The 21,749-nt window shown below is 39.5% G+C and overlaps 1 protein-coding gene across 11 annotated transcripts in view; it reads left to right on the top strand.

The window, feature by feature from the left end:
* NAV2 (neuron navigator 2) overlaps positions 1 to 21,749 on the top strand; it is a 783,367-nt gene that overhangs the window by 653,280 nt on the left and 108,338 nt on the right. For 7 of the 11 annotated variants that reach the window (XM_042439006.1, XM_042438971.1, XM_042438980.1 and 4 more), the window contains one exon: positions 13,867 to 13,920. The exons of the other annotated variants lie outside the window; for them this stretch is intronic. In XM_042439006.1, coding sequence (XP_042294940.1) covers positions 13,867 to 13,920 — 54 coding nt within the window. The remainder of the gene's footprint in view (positions 1 to 13,866; positions 13,921 to 21,749) is intronic. 11 annotated transcript variants of the gene reach the window in all.

Here is a 21,749-nt window from a genome sequence, read left to right as displayed (position 1 = left end):
CACTGTATGTTATTTTACTTCCACACCCATGCCAATAAACAGGTGATACATTTTTATTAATTATGATATTATTATTATTATTATTATTATTATTATTAACCTTTATTTATAAAGCGCTGTAAATTTACACCGCACTGTACATACAATTTTTTTAATTGGACGGTTCCCTATCTGTTGTGTTGTTCTATACCATCTATTACTTTCATTTGTTGTTCTCTAACCTTGCTATGTTTAGTTTTTTTAGTTTCTTGTATGCATTGTTGAATTTCTTTCTTATTAATCTTAATCTGATTCCCATACTCCCAATAGACCTATGAAATTATATTGATTATCCGATCGAATCTTGTAAATCCTACCACCTAACCCTTTCCTTTTTTCTTGTTTTATCAATATTTACTCTAGTGGATTTTAGAACAGGTGATTTTGTAAATGAAAATTTATTTGGAGTATTTATACCCTGCTCTTCAGCCACAAAGGCTCTCAGAGCAGCTTACAAATGGTTAATTAGACATTTCCCTGCCCTCAGGCTTACAGTTTAAAAAGACACAACACAAAAGGAGAATGTAATAGCAGTGGGAAAGCAGATCAAGTCCAGAAATCTTCTCTTCCTCTGAGGCCTGGACCATGGCAGACGGACTGGAGGGAGGGCTCTCCTTCTTACTCTGGGCCAGGCAAGAGTCCCTAGTGCAAATAAGCAGTGTTATTAAACACAAAAAGCTATACTATATGTACACTGGGTAAACCAGTGCAGATCTTTGGAGTTCATGATGCAAAGGCATCTTGCAGAACCTTTGAGACTAACTGCAAAAGAAGTTGTAGCATAAACTTTTGTAGACATTTACTACTTCCTCAAATGCAGTAGACCAAGTCTACAAAAGCACATGCTGCATCTTCCTTTGCATAGTTGTTCTCCAAGATGTCACAAGATCCCTTTGCATACTGATATTCCAGACTACTTTTTTTAGTTCATGTTACCTACAAACTAGATGCAAAGAACATTTTAGGTTCTATCATGATGATACTTATTACTTGTAATCAGAAAAAAAGGAAGTGTGCATAGAAAACATGCCAACTTTAATTTATTTGTATTTGTTAAACCCATTCTACCATATTGACCCACAGTGAGAAGTCTGATAACTCCACCATGTTTTCCCTCACTAATGGGAAAGTTCATGCTTTCTAAAACAACTTTAGTTTGCTATTAGCAAATTAACGTCAGTGAAAGTAAAAGGTAAAGCAGCAGTTACTGAGTTGTTTTGTGATAGAAGAAGAGCCATGTTGTATAAAACTAAGAGTTTACCTAGCCCAGCATAGGTTTCCCATTGGTAGCCAAACAAATGCCTATAGAAAGTCCACAAGTAGGACATAATAGAATACACTGACAACTGAAGAATTTCTGAAAAAACTAGGAATTTCACTCATCCTAGTGCATATCCCAAATCTTTTGCAAGCATCATCTGTTAATACAAATAGCACTAAAAACTAACATTAAGATAGCACCCAAACTATTGTGAACATGGGGATAATTTGTGAAGTACTGTAAAACCTACTCTGCACAATGCCTTATCTTAAGCCTTCTGAAAGGCTGAGTATTGTAGAAGGTGTACCCGTCTTATTCAGAAGATGGAGTAAGTAGAAAAATGCAGGATGAGAATATGTGAACCATACCAGTTTGGGCTCCACAATTGTGATCGGAGCAAAGTTAAATGGAAGAATTTACTGAGCATGAAGTTTTTAAAAAAGAGTTGGTTGTTCCTAGGATTTCTGTAGGCTGTCAGTCTTTCCAGTAACACCCCTTGAAACTGATATGCTTAATCATACCTTGCTTTGTAAGACTGTTAATATTGTCAAACAGCATCAAGGTTTGACCAGAGTCTTTCGTACACCATAGTTTTCTCATAAATGTATGAGCAGTCTTGAGCTGACACTAAGGATTAATAGCTTTCATTTAGGATATATTTCAAATCAGACCCAGGAATTCTTGCTTTTTAAAACTGTCTTTGGAGAACTTATAAGTCTTTTATTTCTTTATGAGAATTTACATCAGCAGAAAGATGAGGATGGAAGTGGAATTGGTATATTTGTTGCTACAGCTCTACCTATGACTTCCAGAAAAACAAAACAGAGCTATTGCTTTTACATTCATTTACGAGTGAAAGAACCAGTTTGGGAAAGAATTAATGCTTGTCAGATTTATTATTATAGCTTAAATTATTGTTTTACTGAGAGTGATGTATGTTGAGAGGAAAATATCAAGCTCTTGTGCAGGCATGATGGAATTTTGCAAGAAGGAAATTGAGTTATCTGAAATATATTTTAACATTCCACTACAAATCAAAAGATAATAGGAATGACAGATTGCATTGTAGGAGAATATCTAGAGCTTGGAACAGGTATTTTTTGAGACCAAAGTCAAAAATTCAAACAGGTGACTTTTCTGAGCTCTAAGCCAAACACATCCAGCCTTGAAAAATCTTGCTGTTTGAACAAAAATTCCTACTTGAGATTCATGTTTACATCACAAATTGTCCCACTGTTAATTCATGAAAATGTGCTGATCGCTATATATAAGAGGGTTCATTGTATAGAAGCATATTACTGAGTTTCATTCATTCAAATTAGTTTTTAAAATAATTTTAAACTTCTGAATAGTTTATGCCAATCCTAACAGCCAATTTCCATAATTCAGAACTTTTTTAACCAGACAACCATACACAGGCAATCACAGTACAATAAGACTGCTCAAGTTTAGCTGGTTATTTAGTTCCTTTACCACTTTTCTACTAGTGAGAGTGGAGAGGGGAAGAAGTGACTTGTTTTGCTAACCCTCTTTGTAGTCAGAGAAGCTAGTCAAATATTAACAGCTGCAAACGACAAGGGAGTATTGTAGTATAAGAAAGTAAAGTAATATTCTCCTCTGTTGTATTAACGAAAAGAATGGAATTTTCCTCTTTAGCCAAGGAAATTAATCTGAAAATCTGTTGGTCACAGTACAAAATGCAAAGTCATAAAATAATCTGAAATAAAAATTAACCTTTTAAGGTGGAAAACCACAATAAGAGCTATGGATTTAAAAATGCATTAAAATGCCCTGCTTTGATGTTTGCTTTTATTCTTCTTTCATGAATTAGTGTTGTTTGCCTCTTGAAGCCTCTTGAATTCTTGCCCAAATGGTAAATATCAGAAACATTAAGCTTACATTTTTAAACAAAGTATTTCCACATCTATTTTCTAATCTGGCCACATTCAAATAGTTTATAGGAGAATATAGAGAGATGCTGTGTTGCTTGCTATGGCACTATGGAAAAGAGAAAACACGTGTGCTTTTTAGGGGGATGAGTAAGCTCAGGGCCAGTTGAATACATTTTAAAGCCAGAGGCAATAAAAGATGCCCCCATTGTAAATAGAGAACCTAGCATAAATCTTATTTTAAATATTGTAGCAGTATAGCATCTTGTCCCAAACCTGAGGGCAAAAGGATAGCTTAGGAGATATAGGGCATACACAGTACTTCTAGATCTGTCCTCCTATACCTTGACTCTATTTTGTGTGTCCAATGAAACAGGATAGCTTAGGAGATGCAGGACATTACACCACATATAGCTCAGTTCTTCTACACCTTACTAATGCACATCAGTATCTGCCATTTGAAGTGGTGGCCTCACTCTTCTTTTCAACAATGGCTTCTTTTCATCCTGGAGAGAAGTGACCAGTGGGGTCTCACAGGGGTCTGTCCTGGGCTGAGTGCTATTCAACATCTTTATCAGTGACTTGGATGACAGAATTGGGGGCATACTTATCAAAATGAACTTCAACAGGGAGAAATGTAAGGTACTGCACTTAGGGCGGAAAAATGAAATGCACAGATACAGGATGGGGGATACCTGGCTGAATGAAACTACATGTGAAAGGGATCTAGGAGTCCAAGTAGATCACAAGTTGAACATGAGTCAACAGTGCGATGCGGCAGCTAAAAAGGCCAATGCAATTTTAGGCTGCATCAATAAAAGTATAGTGTCTAGATCAAGAGAAGTAATAGTGCCACTGTATTCTGCTTTGGACAGGCCCCACCTGGAATATTGTGTCCAGTTCCGGGCACCACAATTCAAAAAGGACATTGACAAACTGGAGCGTGTCCAAAGGAGGGCAACTAAGATGGTGAAGGGTCTGGAAACCGTGGCCTATGAGGAACGCCTTAGGGAGGTGCTCTTCTTAGCATGGAGAAGAGAAGGTTAAGGGGTGATATGATAGCCCTGTTTAAATATTTGAAGGGATGTCATATTGAGGAGGGAGCAAGCTTATTTTCTGCTGCTCCAGAGAACAGGACCTAGAACAATGGATGTAAGCTACAGGAAAAGAGATTCCACCTCAACATTAGGAGGAACGTCCTGACAGTAAGGACTGTTCAACAGTGGAACACTCTTCCTTGGAGTGTAGTGGAATCTCCTTCCTTGGAGGTCTTTAAACAGAGGCTGGATGGCCATCTGTTGGGTATGCTTTGAGATTTCCTGCATGGCAGGAGGTTGGACTGGATGGCCCTTGTGGTCTCTTCCAACTCTACGATTCTATGGCGGGGTACAAACCGCCGCTTTGCGGCGCTCCCCCGCCGCCGCCATTTGCTCCGTGCGGGAGCCGCAGCAGCCAAACCGCGCGGCTCCCGCGCGGAGCAAAAAAGAAGCTCCATTTCGGAGCTTCTTTCTGCGGCGCATCTATGACGTCGCGAGGCGCCTGGCGCGGACTCGCGACGTCATAGGCGCCGCGACACGTCTGGACGCTGTGCGTCCAGTACGTAAAGATGGCGGCGCCCATGTAGAAGGGGCGCCGCCATCTTGTACGTATAGGATACGTACTAGGGTTAGGGGGGTGCGGAAGCACCGCCCCTTCCTAACCCTAGTACATATCCTATACGTACTAAATGGCGGTGTGTATCCTGCCTATGATTCTGTGATTCTAATGGTAGGGCTGTCCCTGACCAATCCTTACCATCTTGTGTGCCACAAGATGTTCTTCAAGGCCATGGAACAAGTAAAAACTTCTACTAATGATGGTGCTTTAGGAATATTTTAGTTTTTGTTTTTTATGAGTTTTTTTCTGTCTTTATACTGGACCACATTCCATAGTTATAACATTAATAGGGTCAGTCCTGTAATTTGTGTAGTATTGTAAAGTTTAGGTCACAGTTAAAATTTCAAGTTTGCTTGAAGTTTTCTTGGCTAGGTAAATATTTGCAGTTGAATTTGAAAAATGTTACTCTTGTTTATTTTCACTATATTCAGGTAAATACAGTTTCAACCATAACAGATTTTCAATGTGTCCTTGAGCTCTATTGTTCCCTTGTAATAAGCAAAATCCTTTCCAAAGAGCCAAATGGAGGTGTAGATCACCTTATAGATTTAATAATAAATTGTTTCCTTGGGTTTTGCTTTCACTTGACAGTGTCTTTGAATACTTGAGATCCCTCCTTCTTCTCCATAGTAACAATCTCAAAAGGCATTATATTTACCCTAGCCTCAAGTCTGGTTTAATTCAAGTCTGATGTAGCCACATTTGGAAAGGATTGGCCTTCTTTTCTGTGTTAGAGTAAGTTTCCACTTTTCAATATTCCCTTATTTGAATGCTTAAGGTTCACATTCCTATATGCCCATAAGGTTGACTTGCCAGACTTAGGAGCTAAACAAACAGGCTGAAAGCGCCGGTGTTGGGGTGGCATGAGGGCGTGTCATTTGCACTGCAGGCAGCATCATAGCACTTCTTTGGTGCGGCATTTATACGCTGCACGTTGAAAGCAGCACTGAAAAGTGCCATCACTGTGGCAAAGGCACCTTTCTGCTGGCTTTAAAAAGAGCAGCATTTTGCTGCCTCTTTTTGAGCTGACAAACTGCTGGATTGGGGCCTTGGGGTGTGGTTGCTCTGGCTCTGATCTGGAGCTGAAAGTGGTGGCAGGACACTGTCAGTGCCATCTGTTTTGCCTCTTAGACTGAATGATATTTGGAGCCCTACACTAAGGCTAGACCTACTCACCAACCTTAGATAGCCTACAGGTGCTCAGAGATATTGGGAATATGTGTATTATGCAGCTCTTCTTGACTGTTAGTTCCATTGAGTTCAGTGGGATTTAAGGCTAGCTGAGTATATCTCTTCAAAATGTTGTTTGCTTCAAGTGTTTATATACAGGCTTTCAGAGTAATGTTTTCCAGCATGGGTTTAAAAAGATAATTACATTTATAAAGTAGCTTTAAAAATACAAATAGTTAAACAATTTACAAAAGATAAACACTGCAGCAGTTTCAATAAGTTTGATACCCTGTTTGCAATACCTTTAGCATACTGCAGATTACAATAAATGTATTTTTATGATCCATGCATTCTCTGAAGATGCCAGCCACAGATGTTGGTGAAACATCAGGAAGGAATTCTTCTAGAACATGGCCACATAGCCCGAAAACCCCACAAAAAAACTATGGATGCCGGCCATGAAAGCCTTCGACTCCACATAAATCAAATCTGTTTTTTGGTCAGAGTTCAAAACCTGTGAGGTCACTACTGAAAATATCCTGTCTCTACTGCCTTCCAATATGAAGGCTTCCAAGAGCAGGCCTGAAACCGCAGCCTGAAAGACAAGACTCATATGTGAGCAGCTATCCTTCAGGTAACTTGGTCATGATGTTTTTAGGGCTTACTTTTTAAAATAAATTTTAAAAATATATTAAAGTTTTAACAGTCAAAGTTAACACTTTAAATCAAGTCCAGAAACAAAACTGGCAACCAGTGCACCTTGTACAGAGTTGGTATATTTAATTATTTTTCTTAGTTTCTTTGGTGTGTTTTGCACCAGCAAATCAACTAATACATTTATAAATGAAATAAATGCAATGGTCTGTATTGGGGACATGTGCCCACTTTATCCCATGTGGGATTACCAAGCCAATAACTTGATACAAATTATGGCAGAAAGTACATACAACAAATTTAAAATAAATGTGCTAATTCTGTTTATTGCTCTCCGAAGAATGATTTTTAACCTCACTTTGGGTGTGCTATATGGACATCATGCTGTAAGCTTTTGGAAGCAGATTTTTACCTTTTATTGAGTTAACTTTTTATATTAATGTGGTAAAGTTATGTGTTACTATCCCCTTTCAGTGCAGCCTGGTTTCATATACCGTTAATATTGAAGAGACCTACATGTGTGCTTAGGCAGGAGGCTTAAGCCCTAAACCACTGATTCTTTGGTTTATTTGTCTGTGGTTTCATTACCCAGGATATGTATGACACAATGCAAGTGTTTTCAAACAGCTGCTCTTTCAGTAAATTAATACCTCCCTCTTTACTTTTGCCCACAGTTTTAACTACTGGAATGAACTTTTAATGTGCAACCACTTAACTTATCTCATTACATTGCTATTTGAACATTTTGAGTTTTTGTTTTGTTCTGTTTTTTTAAATAACTTTATAAACTCAGTATTTAACACAACTAATTTCACATCAGTTGTGAAATTTTAGAGATATGATGGTTTTTAAGTGTAAAATCCATGGGGAAAATTTGTGTGCCTTTTCCATGAGCCAACCAAAAGGAAAATTAACTCATTGAAACTAATGAAGGAAAGTCCCAAGTTTTGATCCTGTTTGGGGGCTTTAGGAATTGTGATATATAGTTCTCATGTGAAGAAAGATGCTGTTTCTGACAGCATGGTTTGTTTCAGCTTTCATTTTAAATAATGGTAATGTACCTGTAACAGCCAACCTGGTGCTATTAAAAAAAAAAAGGAACATGCAAAGGCAGTTACTGTTGAACATAAAGAAAACAAAAATAATGACCGCAGAGATTCTACACAAATTCAAGCTAGGCAATGAAGAAATAGGAATAATAAATGAGTTCTCATACCTAAGATCAGACATTGATAACAACGGGGATTGCATTTAGGAAATTAGAAGAAGTTTAATAATGGGGAGAGCGGCTATGAAAGAACTAGAAAAGATCCTAAAATGCAAAAATATACAATTGAGCATGAAAGTTAAAATCATACAAGCCATTGTTTTCCCTATTACCATGTATGCATGTGAGATGCTGGACAATTAAGATACAAGATAGGAAGAAAATAAATTCATTTGAAATGTGGCTCTGGAGAAGGGTGCTGAGGATTCTGTGGACAGCCAAAAAGGTAAACCAGTGGGTCCTAGAGTAGATCAAGTCAGAAATTTCCTTGGAAGCCAAGATGACCAAGCTGAGGCTGTCATACTTCAGACACATCATGAGAAGGTATGACTCACTGGAAAAAACAACAGTGCTAGGAAATGTGGAGAGAAGTAGAGAAGGCCGCATGCTAGATGGATGGACTCTATTAAGGAGGTCACATGTATGACTTTGCAGGAACTAAGTAGAGCAGTGGAGAGTAGGGAGTCTTGGACATGTCTCAGCCACGGGATTGTCATGGGTCAGGATAGAACCATGTTCCCAATGCCTATGAGTTTAAAAATTTTCATGCAGCATCTATTACAACATTTCTGTAGCTTGTACTAATATAACACAAACAGTACTTGTTGGAATAATCATTAAAAGATATGTGTAAAGATTCCTTTCCTGCTCTTAAGTGTGCTGATAGCAGGTATGGTTTCCATGGGCAGCACTCTTTACATAAGTCATTATTATTATTATTATTATTATTATTAATAATAATAATAATAATAATAATAATAATAATTTATTTGTATCCCGCCCCTCTGAGAACAATCGGGGCAGCTAACAAAGTTACAAATACAAAACATATAAAATCGCTGGTAACCTCCCCTCCTTAAAGAAGGTCAACAACATCATACCAACAAACAATCAGTGGGAGCAGCAGTATCTTTCCCAGATGTTTTTCTAAGGCCGGGTTCTCTATTCTGGGAAGACATGCCGGAAGAGATCCGTCTTAACAGCCTTTTTAAAGCTGTCTAAGGATGTAAGTAGACGGATCTCATCCAATAGGCCGTTCCACAGTCTGGGGGCGACAATGGAAAATGCCCTCTGGGAGGTAGTTGAAAGCCTAGATTTTTGTGGCTGAAGTAGGCCTCTCCCAGAGGAGCAGAGTGCGCGGGGAGGATTGTAGGGGAGAAGGCGGTCCCAGAGATAGCTTGGACCCAAGCCATTTAGGGCTTTAAAGGTGATAACCAACACCTTGTACTGGGTCCAGAAGCTAATGGGCAGCCAGTGGAGGGACTTTAGAACTGGGGTAATATGGTCCCTCCTGGATGTTCCAGAAATTACTCTGGCTGCCATATTCTATACTAGTTGCAGTTTCCGGACCAAGCACAAGGGTAGCCCCATGTAGAACGCATTACAGAAGTCTAGACGTGAGGTTACCAGTGCATGCACAACAGTCTCAAGATCCCTTACTTCCAGAAAAGGGCGCAGGTGGGGTGTTATATCGAGATTGGCATCTGGAGAGCAGGTGGGGTGAGGGATGAGGCAGATACTGTATCTTAATAAACTATGGGGCTGTACAGACAGGTGGCTAAAAGCCACCTGTCTTTGCTCCAGGTTGGTTCCGCGCAGCTGCACAGCATGGAACCGACACGCTCCCTAGGCAGTTTCTTTTTAGGGGCATCATTATGGCGCCGTTTGGGCGCTCTGACATGCGTGCATCATCATTGCATGCCCCGTGAAAACAGGAGCGCACCAAGGGGCACATACTGTACGCCGCTTTGATCACCATGGAAAAGCGGGATAGAAATAAAATATTATTATTATTATTATTATTATTATTATTATTATTATTATTGTGCATGGGCGCCAATAGTAGGGCTGGGCGCATGTGGACGGCCGGCCATATCTAGCTCTAGTTTTGGGCCCAGGCCGGCGCAAAGTGCCTGTCTGTACCAGCCCTATGATTGCGCTGAGATCTCTAATCTGTGAATTGCATAACAGTGTTTGTTTTGCTTTGCCAAAATATGTCATTAGCTGTGCTGTCCATATATTCTGGTCAAAAGTAATACCACTGGTGCACTCCAGAGGTTACAACAAGCTTGATTTTTTCCTTAAGAGATTTTCAAAGTAGAAGCTAAGTTATATGAAGCAGCTCTGAGGACAACAGGAATCATTTACTCTTCTGCTGTTGACACTGACTCACAGTCCAGTTTGCACTAGGATGTTTTTCACATCCTGCTGTGTGATTCCATATTTAAGCTGGGTGGAACCATCTGTGTATGAAGTATGTACTCCACCGAGGTTCGGAAAGTTACTCTTGTGGACCACAGCTTCCTGGATCCCAGCCATCCACAAAGCCATTGTAAACAGTGACCAAGGAATTCTAGAAGTTGTGGCCCAGAGTAATTCCAAGCTCTGTCTACTGCCCATCTTTTTTCAAAGAGTTCCCAATCTATTTTTGATAATCTGCCTCATCTAGCATCCACCCAGCTAACACAGTTTCTAGCTCTATCATTATCCATATGTGTGGCGAGAGATTGGGACACTCCTGTCTTTTTATATTCATTGCTAATCTAGTTTAAGGCAGATAATGGTCCAGCTGCAGGAAGGAATTTCATTAACACACTTTCTTTTTGTCCTAAAAACACTGTCATCTGTTTTTAAATAAGCCTTTTCTGAATGGCTGTGATTTTTTTTTGGGGGGGGGAGGTATTCAAAAATAGCAAATTGTCACATTAGCCACCGACTAAATAAGCAGTCTTTGATGTTGCCATGGAGACACACCAGCCATTAAAACACAGACTGCTGCAAAAGCAAGTGCAAACTTTGCCTGGCTTATATATTAAAGGGTTTTAGAGTGCTTTGTTCCTTGAGGTCTGTATTTGTATAACCCTTTGAAGAGTATTTTTAATACATTAAATTAAAGAAAAAAAATCTGATGTTAATACTAGATATATGTCCAAACTGTGTAATTTGACAATACAGTGCTTCCTCGGGTTACGAAATTAATTCGTTCCGCGGCCGCTTTCGTAACCCGAAAAGCCTTCGTAAGCCGAAATGCCATAGGCGCTAATGGGGAAAAGCCGCGATTCCGTGTGAAATAGCACCGAAAAGCACCAAAAAATTTTTCATAACCCGAAAAAACATTCGTAACCCGGAACAATTATTTCCTATGGGATTTTTTCGTATCCCGGAAATTTCGTAACCTGGGTATTTCGTATCCCGAGGTACCACTGTAGTAACTTTTCCAGTGTGATTCAAGGCATCTGTGACAAAATGTATTGCTCAAAAGAAAACTCCAAATAGTCATAGGAGCTTATCGCACAGGTCCTCCTGGGTCCGGAGCAGGAACGAGTGCGGAATGAGTGGGGGACAGATTTTACCGCACACACCAGTCCCTCACTCATTCCGTTTCCCCCTCTCTTCCGTTCTCAATCCGTTCCAGAGGGGGCAATTTTTGAGAACTGTTCTGAACAGAATGAGGGACTGGAGTGTGCGGTAAAATCCGTCCCCCACTCGTTCTGTTTCCTGCCAGGCCGTTCCGAGAATGGCCCACAAGCCCAGTGCGGTAAGCTTCATAATCTGTATGTTAGCCAGGTTTGTTACATTCACACATTACTTATTTTAGTCTAAGTGTTAGGACTGGGCCAACCTAGAGATTCTTAGAGAGAACATATTAATCAAATCCGTGAATAATCAAATCTGCAAAAGTAAAAACCACAGATGTGGAGGACCAACTGTACTTCCATGAGTCTCACTGATCAACAACCCTGTTCAGGTCTTGCAAATCCACAGCCATGGCTTCGTTGACAGAGTCAATCTGCCCATGATGTGGCCTTCCTCTTTTCCTCTTGTGTTCAGTTTTACCAGGCATTATTATCTTTTCAAATGAGTTATGATGTCTCATGTCATGTAAATCCAGTTGTTAGTCCTGACTAGAGTAGACCCATTATATCAATAGGATTTACTTACATGTTGACTCACTGATCAACAACGAATTGAATGGATTTGCACTAGCTGAGGCTGGCTAACAGGATGCCAGCCATTGTATCCAAAGTATGATTTACTTGCACATTCACTTGTTAGTAGAATAGAGTGTTAGCTATGAGTGTGTGTTGTATGCCTTCAAGTAATTTCCAATTTATGGTGACCCTATCATGGGTTTTCTTGGCAAGGTTTACCCAAGGTCACCCAGTGGGTTTCATGGCTGAGTTGGGAATCGAACCCTGGTCTCCAGAATTATAGTCCACAACACTCATACCACTACTATACACTGGATTTAATATATGATATGACCCTTTATCTTCAAGGCATAATATGGAATTGTATTGTATTCAGTAAAGGGGAGTTCAATGGACCCCCTCCTATGTACAGAGGGATATGCTAGCCCTTACAATCTATCTCCTGTCTGAGAGCCTCCTACAATGTTGCTGCTGATGATAACATATATGGCCATAAGAACGGTCTCTGTGCACATAAGTAGGTAGATTATCACATGGAGGCTTACCATCCCTAAAATGTTGCTAAATCATCCATAAAGCATGAGGGTGTGATTGCCGGTCACATTTGTTCCCCATGGTTAAATCATCACGGAGGTGTCCTGTCAGTGAAGTGTTTGTGGAGCAGCCATTTCTCTTCATAACAGGAACTTCCATTATGCAGAGAAATGGCTGCTCCATGAATGCTTTAATGATGGGACACCTCCATGATGATTTAATCACAGGGGACAAGCAAGTCTGGCGATACACCCTTGCACTTTACGGACGCTTTAGTGATGCTTTAGGGGATGGTAAGCCTCTGTGTGATAATCTCCTAGGTGTCTATTGTGTTCCTCTGTACAAGAGGCAATCCTGGGTCAATTGGAATAATTCCATAGCCCTTCACACTACTCAAGAGTGTTTCTAGAACTCCTCTGTTTTCATGCCAATGGAAGTACATTAGACCAGTTTTCACTGAAGCCGAACATGTAGGTGGTAGGTGTACATGTAGTACAGCAAACAGATTACAAATTGTCAAATTAAGCAAAGGGCATTGTTTCTGTTAATCGTTTCTGCTTATACATACACTGTTTTGGATCAAGCCAATGATTTGGCCTGATGCTGTACTTTTTTCTTTGCGGGAGATTTCTTTCATATTACTTATTCAGATAATAGCAATTAGGTACATACTATGTATACATTGTGTCCATAAAAGGCCAATGTTTCACAGGCCAAGGCAGTTGGGCAACATAGGATCCAGCAAATGCAAATATTAAAGGAATGCAGTGTATTCAAATGCAAGTGTTTGTTCAGAGATACGTTGCTCTTTGAGAGAGCCAGTTGTGTTGTACTCTTTCACCTTCACAAAAGACCCATGGGGAGAAGGAGCCAGAAATCTTGTCTCTGCTTTAGAGATCTTTTCTTTAGAAGTTAACAAAAAGCTTTTTTTTTTACATCCTGTAACAACCTAATTAAATTAACTGGAATTTTTAAATTAATTATTGATATAAATTTAGGTTAGGATTGTGTGATGAGGCTTGTTTATTTCCAGGAGATGGAAGCTGTGCCATTGTGATCAGACTGTGCTGTCTGCATTACAGAAACTCTAAAGTATCTGATCTAAAATTTCTCAGAGCCTTCTCTCTCTCTCCAGCAGATTACACTGAAACTCTTTCATAGCTGATTTAGCACTGGCAGAATGGCTCAATCTCATTCACTAACAGCACTTCAGAGGTTAATTTCACAGAGAGATCAGATTACTTTCTCGGGCTGTTTATAGTGTTCACCTTCTAGCTAGCTTGCCTCTTTCCCAGCCTTTTTCAGAACCACTGAGTGAGCTCTTGAGAGAACCAGGCTTGTTCTTTCGTACCACAGTCTCTGTGTTAAGAACATCAGCTCTTTTTTCTCCTTCCTGGTGGAATATTTTGATGGCAGCCAAATGAAGGTGTCAACTTATAAAATAAATCTGGCCCCTTTCTCTAGGGTTCTTCATGGGCAGCAAACTGGAGAAGTGCTTTGGCCTAATGACCTGGCAAGGTAAGATTATTTCTTGCACTTTGAGCAGGCATGGTCTTGTTGCTCTAGGTAAGAGGGAATGTGAAAGTTTGGTTTAAAAAGGTGTTCCTATCTTGGCAGTGCTGAACTAAGACTTTCATTGACTCTGGAAAGCTTCTCTGTATTTAGTTAGTGTCCCTGTTTTTAATTTTGTGCCTCTGATATCTTTATGTGAATGTTCTAACATATCTGCATAACTGCTCTGCACAATGTTGTGGCAGTTGTAATTGTGGCTATATATTTTTAAATATGTCAAATGCACTTTTCTTTCTGCAAAAATAGCTACAATTCTTTTCATATATATTTTAATTTTATAAAGGTGCCATTCATTTTTCTCATAGCCATTTTTGTCACAATCCCAGTGAAAGACAGCTTTGTTTGTGTGTGTGTTTGTGTGAATTTCATACAAAGAAAGAGAGATAACATTTTGTTGGCAAGTATTATTTCTGAGTGTCCAGTCACATGGATTTGATAGTGGGTACCTAATTTCAAAACCACATTACAGTACTGGCATTGGTTTATCCTGTATTCTTGAGGATTTTGTCCAAAAAAATTTGTCAGATAAATAGAGCACCAACTTGCCTCATAAGAGTGTGTGTGTGTGTGTGTGTGTATGTGTGGTGACAAGCTTGGTAAGGTTTTTTTTTTTTTTGCATATTCAGTAATTATAGATCAGAAAGATTACCTGCAATTCCATACTTTCTGCACCTTCACTTTTCCAGCTGCTGCCCATACTGTATCCTGCAGGTGGAGACTTTCTCTGAAGTCTTTTCTTTTCTCATGTGCTTCTGGAATAAAGACTTATTAGAATTTGTTTTGTCCACTTGGCTTTCTACAGTAGTCCTAGCCCAGATTCTTCAAGCCATGTGATTTTTGAGGAGTGGTAGCCATGTCCCTCTTTTAACATTTGTATTTAAGCCTAATACTGAGAATTTAAACAGGCGACTTGTGTGTCTCTGAAAGGTTTAAAAACCATAACCTTTGTGCCCTGTGAAGAAAGGCAGAAGACGAGTCCATGGTTGTAAAACTCTGAGTGTAGCTATTGTCCTGTGTTGGTCTTATTTCTTGCTTTTCAATATTGTCTTTAATTGTTTTTAATTCAATTGATAGTGTACTTATATTTAATTTTTTATGTTTTTATATATGAGTTTATCTGTATTTATTTTTAAACCACAGTTTCAGGATTAGAGAAAAGGCAATAAATGAATGAGTGAGTGAATGAATGAAAGAATAATAAAGCTGCTCCTATACATAAGGCAGGTGCGGGAAGTTGTAAAGCCATGTAGAAGTGTCCTTTAACAACGGCAGACAAGCTACTGAATAATTTTGGACTTATGCTGATGTAAGGATGCTGTCAAAGGGGGAATGGAGAAGAAAAAGTATCAGTCGGAAGGAAGAAAAGCCACAATGTTCTCACTGTCTAATATGATATAGAATAAGTTTTTGCATTTAAGTATTAATATTATTATCATTATTTTATACTCCATCTCTCTCCCAGACTGGGACTCAAGGTGACCTATAAATTAAATTTATAACAATAAAATTAAAGATATAGTCATGGCAATCTGTAGAATGAATATGTAGAGAGAGAACTTGTAGCATCTTTGAGACTGAAATAAAGAAGTTGGCAGCATAGGTTTTCATAGACTTCAGTCTTCTTCCTCAGAAGTATTTCACAGTCTCAAAGGTGCTACAAGATCTCTCTACAATAAAATTAAAAACACACAAAAGTAAACATTAAATTAGTATTAAACTACTAGTAATATTAATTTCAAATAAACTGAGAAATAATTTTTAAAAATGGTTAGAAATAGTAAAATTTTAGACAGCACAGCATCGCTTACAAAAACCTTCAGTTCTGAAAGCCTATTGAAATACAAAGCAAAGGACAGAAAAGAAGGAGCTATTCTACTCTTCTGGGAAGGGTTCCAGTAACTAGGAGCAGCCACTGAGAAGGACCTATATAGTGTACCTATCAAATGTACTTGTGAGGGTGGTGAATTGAAAGAACAGATTTTCCTTAGGATCTCAGGGTTCAGGCATCCTTGTAAAGAGAGATATGGTTTGTCAGATAGCCTGTAACTAAGCCCTAGAGGACTTTATAGGTCATGACCATCAGTATGTTGTTGTTCTAAACTTGATAAATGAACATTACATTTTTCTAGACTAATCATTGTAAGATAAATCAAGAAGTATGTCAACTTGTCATACTGATAGTGTTCAGTGCTACAATATTTGCTCTGTGTTTTTGTAAAGTAACACACCTTTGGAAATAGATGCCATATCTTGTGGAAAAACAGAAAAACAGTTTTGATTCTAGCATAGCATAACTTGATTGGCTGTCTCATCTCTTTTTCTTTGAGGGGAACAGAAGTGGTGTGACTATTTTAGGACAGGTCTGTTATTTCCACAAGTATCCATACTTTTATTAATGTTTTTTGTTGTTTTTCTGTGACTTCAAGACATTTGTGACTTATGACAATTCTAAGGCAAACCTATCACAGGGTTTTCTTGCCAGGTATGTTCAGAGGAGTTAAGGCTGGGAAAGTTTGAGAATATGAAGATTATCACACATGGACTTACCGTTTGGTAATTGCCGTGGAAACATTAGGGAAGCATGTGCATGTGTAAGCCTGGCGCATTTCCCCAGTCTCATGGAATCATCAGCTCCTTCTAGCGTCATGGAATCGTTCATGGAGCATGGATTTCCTCTTAACACAAAGAAATTCACGCTCCCTGAAAGATTCCATGATGCTAGAGGGAGCTGACGATTCTATGACGCCGGGGAAGTGCACCAGGCTTACACACACATGCGCTTCACTAACGTTTCTGCAGCAGTTGCCAGATGGTAAGTCCATGTGTGATAATCTTCTGAATGGCTTGTCCAAAGTCACCCAGTGGATTTCCATAGCTGAATGGGTATTCTGATCCTGATCTCCAGTCATAGTCCAATGCTCCAACCACGACACCACACTAGCTCTCACACCACACTGCCTCTTTCTTAAAATTTAATTCATGTTTTTGTTATAAATATATGTTAGGAATGCATAAAACTCATAAGCAGTCCTTTTTGATGAAGTTCAACTGGCACTGTGTTATTTAATATTTGAGTTCCACATCTGAAATAAGTGGGAGTCATAGAGCTCTGGGCTAGTGTTTGCTTGCTCCAGTGCAGGGCAAAAGTTGGGGTTGATGGGGGGGGGGGGCATGAAAGACCTGCCATGAATGCCCAACAACTTTCCAGATCTTTTTTTCCCAGTTAATGCAAAGTTCTAAATAGGGGTTACAGCCATCTTGTGATTGGGGACCCTTTCTTGTCAGGTCTCACAATTACACAAGTTCTGTAAACATTGAGCTAAACAGGCAAAGGTCTGCACAGTGGGACATTTGTGGCAGGGCTTACATATGTGCCCACTTCCCATGCCCTACTTTAGTTCTCGGATATAAGTTCTTGCATAGGGCTTAGAATCATTTCTGGAAAATGTTTATAGAGGTCAAGCAAAACAGAAATGCAGTGCTTTTAAAAGGCAACCTGCTATGTAACAAGCATAAGCTTTGCACATGAGGAAAGCAAAAGAAGGAACCATAGTTTGCAATTAGAGGGGATAAGAATGCTTTGAATATATCCATATGCTATTACTTGAACATGTTAGAAGGAAAGAGGGAAAGCAAACCAGCAAATTCAGTGTGTGTGTTTTTTTCATCCTCACTATTGCCACCAAATGGAAGCCTTTATTCTCTAGCTGCCCCTATTAAACACCCCAGTACAATTTTCTATGGTGGATAATATGTAATTAGGCATGGGATGGGATGGGATGGGATGAATAACGAGGCCTCAGGATTTAGTAAGCTAACAAGATAAAACAGTTATTAAGAACATATTTCTAAAAAGAACAACCATATTAGGATAGCCAAACAGATAAATATGCACATGTCAGAGGAAACAGACACATTCTAGACCAGGGGTAGGCAACCGTTTTGAGCCGGGGGCTGGGTTGCTGTCCCTCAGACAACTGGGGGGCCGAAGCCAAAAAACAAATGTTTAAATAATTTAAAAAAAATTTACATAAATAAATAAACCGGGACAAATGTAGGACAACATTTTCAAATGGTGGACACTTTTTTTAAAAAAGTGGAGGACACGCAAAAAAATTGCTGATTTTTAAAAAAATGTTAATATAAATGCATGTTTCTAAGGCGTCTATAGACAATTGCCCCCCTTGTCCCTGCACGCGAGAGGCCAAAGGCCCCGGTGGCAATCAGCAGGACCGGGCTGGGGCCGGTCCCAAGGCCTCGCCGGGCCGCATCCGGCCCGCGGGCCGCAGGTTGCCTACCCCTGTTCTAGACTGTTTTCCTTGCCTAACCAATTTGGAAGTTTCTCTGCAGTCCTCTATGCTGACTTTTTTATTCAGTAGTGTTCTACATTAAGAAAACAAAAATAATGACACAGATGACATACATAATTTTAAAGTACACAATAATGACATTGAAATAGTTCAAGATTTTTCATACTTTGGCTCAGTAGTTAATCAGCTTGGAGACTGCAGACAAGAAATCAGAAGACTAGGACTTGGAAGAGGAGCTACTAAGATCCTGAAGTATAAAAATATATCACTTGTGGGATACAGACCGCCCAAAAAGGGAAGTCTGCCACCGCCTCCATTTCTGCCAGTAGGAAGCCTCAGCCGCCAAATGGCGAGGCTTCCCAGTGGCAGAAAAAGAACCTGCAAAGAGCGGGTTCTTTTTGCATCATGCTTGTGATGCCCAAGTGAGCAAATGGCGCACTCGTGATGTTGCAAGTGTGACGTGATGTGCGGATGCTATGTGTCCGTCACGTCAAAATGGCGGCGCCCGTGTGTACTGGCCGCTGTCATTTCGACGCCCCGTCATGTGCTAGGGGTGAGGCCAATATGGACGGTGCATCCTCGGCCAACCCCTAGCATGTGACGGGGCGCTGCAAAGGCCCGTCTAAATCGGGCCGCTGAATACTAAAAGTCAGGATGGTCTATGCTATAATATTCCCCATTACTACATATGGCTATGAAAAGCTGGACAGTGTAGACAGCTGATAGGAAGAAAATCAACTCATCTGAAATGAGGTGCTGGAGAAGAGTTCTGCGGATACCGTGGACTGTTAAAAAAAACAATTGGTTCATAGAACAAATCAAGGCGGAACTATCCCTAGAAGTCAAGATGACTAAATTGAGACTGTTGTACTTTGGGCATATCATAAGAAGACATGACTCTCTAGAAAAGACAATTATACTTGATAAGGTAGAAGGCAGGAGGAAAAAAGAAAGACCACCTTCCAGACAGACAAAATCAAAGAAGTCACAACCCTGAATCTGCAAGACCCAAGCAGGGCTGTTGAAGATTGGGTGACTTGGAGGTCTCTCATTCATAGGACTGCCATAAATCGAAATCAGTTTGACAGCAGCTTACCACAACAGTGTTCTACCTTCACTTCTAGCCTTACCAGCATCTCTGTTCTCTTCTTCCCCTTTCCATATCTTTAAATCATAGATTGACTGGGCTGCAGTAAGAATTAATGGTTTCCTACTGGATTTGGGGGCCTAAACACCCTGAAGGCACCAGATACTGTCTGCTCTTGGAAACTAAGCAGGGTCAGCTCTGGTTAGTACATGGATGGGAACCAAGGAATACCAGGTGCTGTAGGCTACAGAGGAAGGAACTGGCAAAACAAGCTCAGCATATTCCCTTACTGAAGAAAACTTTATGAAATTCATGGGGTCACCATATGTCAACAGGCGATTTGAAGACATGCACACACATACTGGCATTGGGGACCACATAAAAAGTATCTGAGGAGCATATACTGGATTTCAGTATGCTTTGTTACGCATCCTTTCTGCAGGAGACCAAAAAACCACCACAACAAGCTAGATGTAGGATGAGACTTCTCATTATCTTATGAATAAGAATAAGCTTGGTATTTCTCTCATTGGGGCAGAACAATATAACCATGCTGAACAACTGTATTTCAAATCCAAGTTTGGGGGAGGACAATTTTAAAAGTTTGCTAAAAGGGCCCTTACTTGGTACCTAATCTAAAACAGATTATCCATTGTTCTAATTCTTGTTAGGAGCAACAAGAGCTTGATTTTTCTTTTCAGTGAAGACAGTTCTTATAAATTTGAGTCATAGGTGACATCTGAACATATGACAAATGGGTTGAACTCCCTTGGTTCATTAGTAAAAATTAATTGCATGAGCAAACATGTTAAGCCAGTTTCATTCAAAAGATAGACAAGTATAACAGCGATGTGCCAAAATGTATTCTAGGTGGCACATCACTGTTCTTGTGTCAACAGGGTAATATGAGGATAATATGCACAATTTATTCAACCTATGAATATTTGCAGCATTTGTCCATACGTTCCACTCTTATCTGCTTATGTTGCTGTTATTTTCTCATTTACATTTTGATGGACATACAATGAAGTTCTTCATGTTGCTTCAGGCTCAGACACTACTGAAACTAATTTGAGTCTCTAATCTAAAAGCTAGGAACAATACATTGCAATACATTTAGGATTTAAATCCTAGGTACTGGGATTCACAATGATCCTAGCTTAAATTTTGTTGCAGCTGCAGTGCTTCTGCAATCCATATAAATATTGTGTATAGTGTAGTCTAAATTGTCTTTAACTGGTTAACAAATGGAATTTCATGCTTAATAATAGATAAAACCCTGTGATAGTACTGCTGCCTTAGGGTCACCATACATAGGAAACAACTTGACAGTGCACAGCAACAACAACAAACATTGGCAAACAATATGATAATGAAGCGCATTAGGAGTCAATAATGGTTATAATATTATTCTTACTGTTATTTGCTGTCAAGTTGACTTTGACTTATGGCGTCCCTATGAATGAAAGATACCCAAGAGCCCTGACCATCAACTGCCCTGCAATTATGTGGCAGTTGTGATCTTGACAATCAATCCTTGGTGTATCCATGATTTTTTCCCTTCCATCTGAGAAGACAGATCATGCCATGTGTGAAAAATACACTATGAGACAGCTAGCCAACTAAATGGTCTTTTATGTGTTATTATTATCAACTGTCCTGGAAATTATTGAATTGCAGATATATTTTAAATACATTATTGGATTCTCTTGTTAATTTATATTGATCCAGCATAAATCCAGTAGGGCTTTATAATAGTGAGAGAGACTCTGGAATTACCATATATCCTGGTATTTGGCCACACGTAACTTAGATATGCTGATATAGAACTGTAATATTTTCCTCTTCTCTTGACAACTGCTCTTTTTGATGATATTTTCTACTCCTAACAGACCAGGCTCAGGTTTTTTTCTCTAGGATGTTAGGCTTCTAAGCTCAACCCTCGATGTTGTTGTGTAATTGAGCACAGAGTTGTAAATGGTGGTTAAAGCAAATCCTGAACCCTTTCATAATATGTGGGGGAGAACCTGACTGTAAAGATATAGAAAGAGAGCAAACCCTGGGATACCTGGTGAAATGCAAAGAGACTGCTTCGAAATGCAAAGAGAGTGCTTCTAGCTATAAGGAAACTACTTTTAATGGACTGTTGTCAGTTAGATAATTTATTCATCATGGAGAGCCACGTTAGAAAAATACAGTGGAGCAATACATGAAAATTACATATTAACTAGGTCATGTTGATTGCATCAACAGGATAGATACCAAGCCATGTAAGATAGATAGACCTCCCAGGAAGAAAAATATTTTCACTGGTGAAGCTGGTAAAATATGAGCTAAACAGAGCTACTGGTGGATGGATTTGTAGGCATCACTTAAAT

The sequence above is a fragment of the Sceloporus undulatus genome, chromosome 1, assembly GCF_019175285.1.
Source record: "Sceloporus undulatus isolate JIND9_A2432 ecotype Alabama chromosome 1, SceUnd_v1.1, whole genome shotgun sequence".
NCBI classification, from domain to species: Eukaryota; Metazoa; Chordata; class Lepidosauria; order Squamata; family Phrynosomatidae; genus Sceloporus; species Sceloporus undulatus.
Note: the sequence above shows the minus strand (reverse complement) of the source record. Positions and strands in the feature narration are given on the sequence as shown.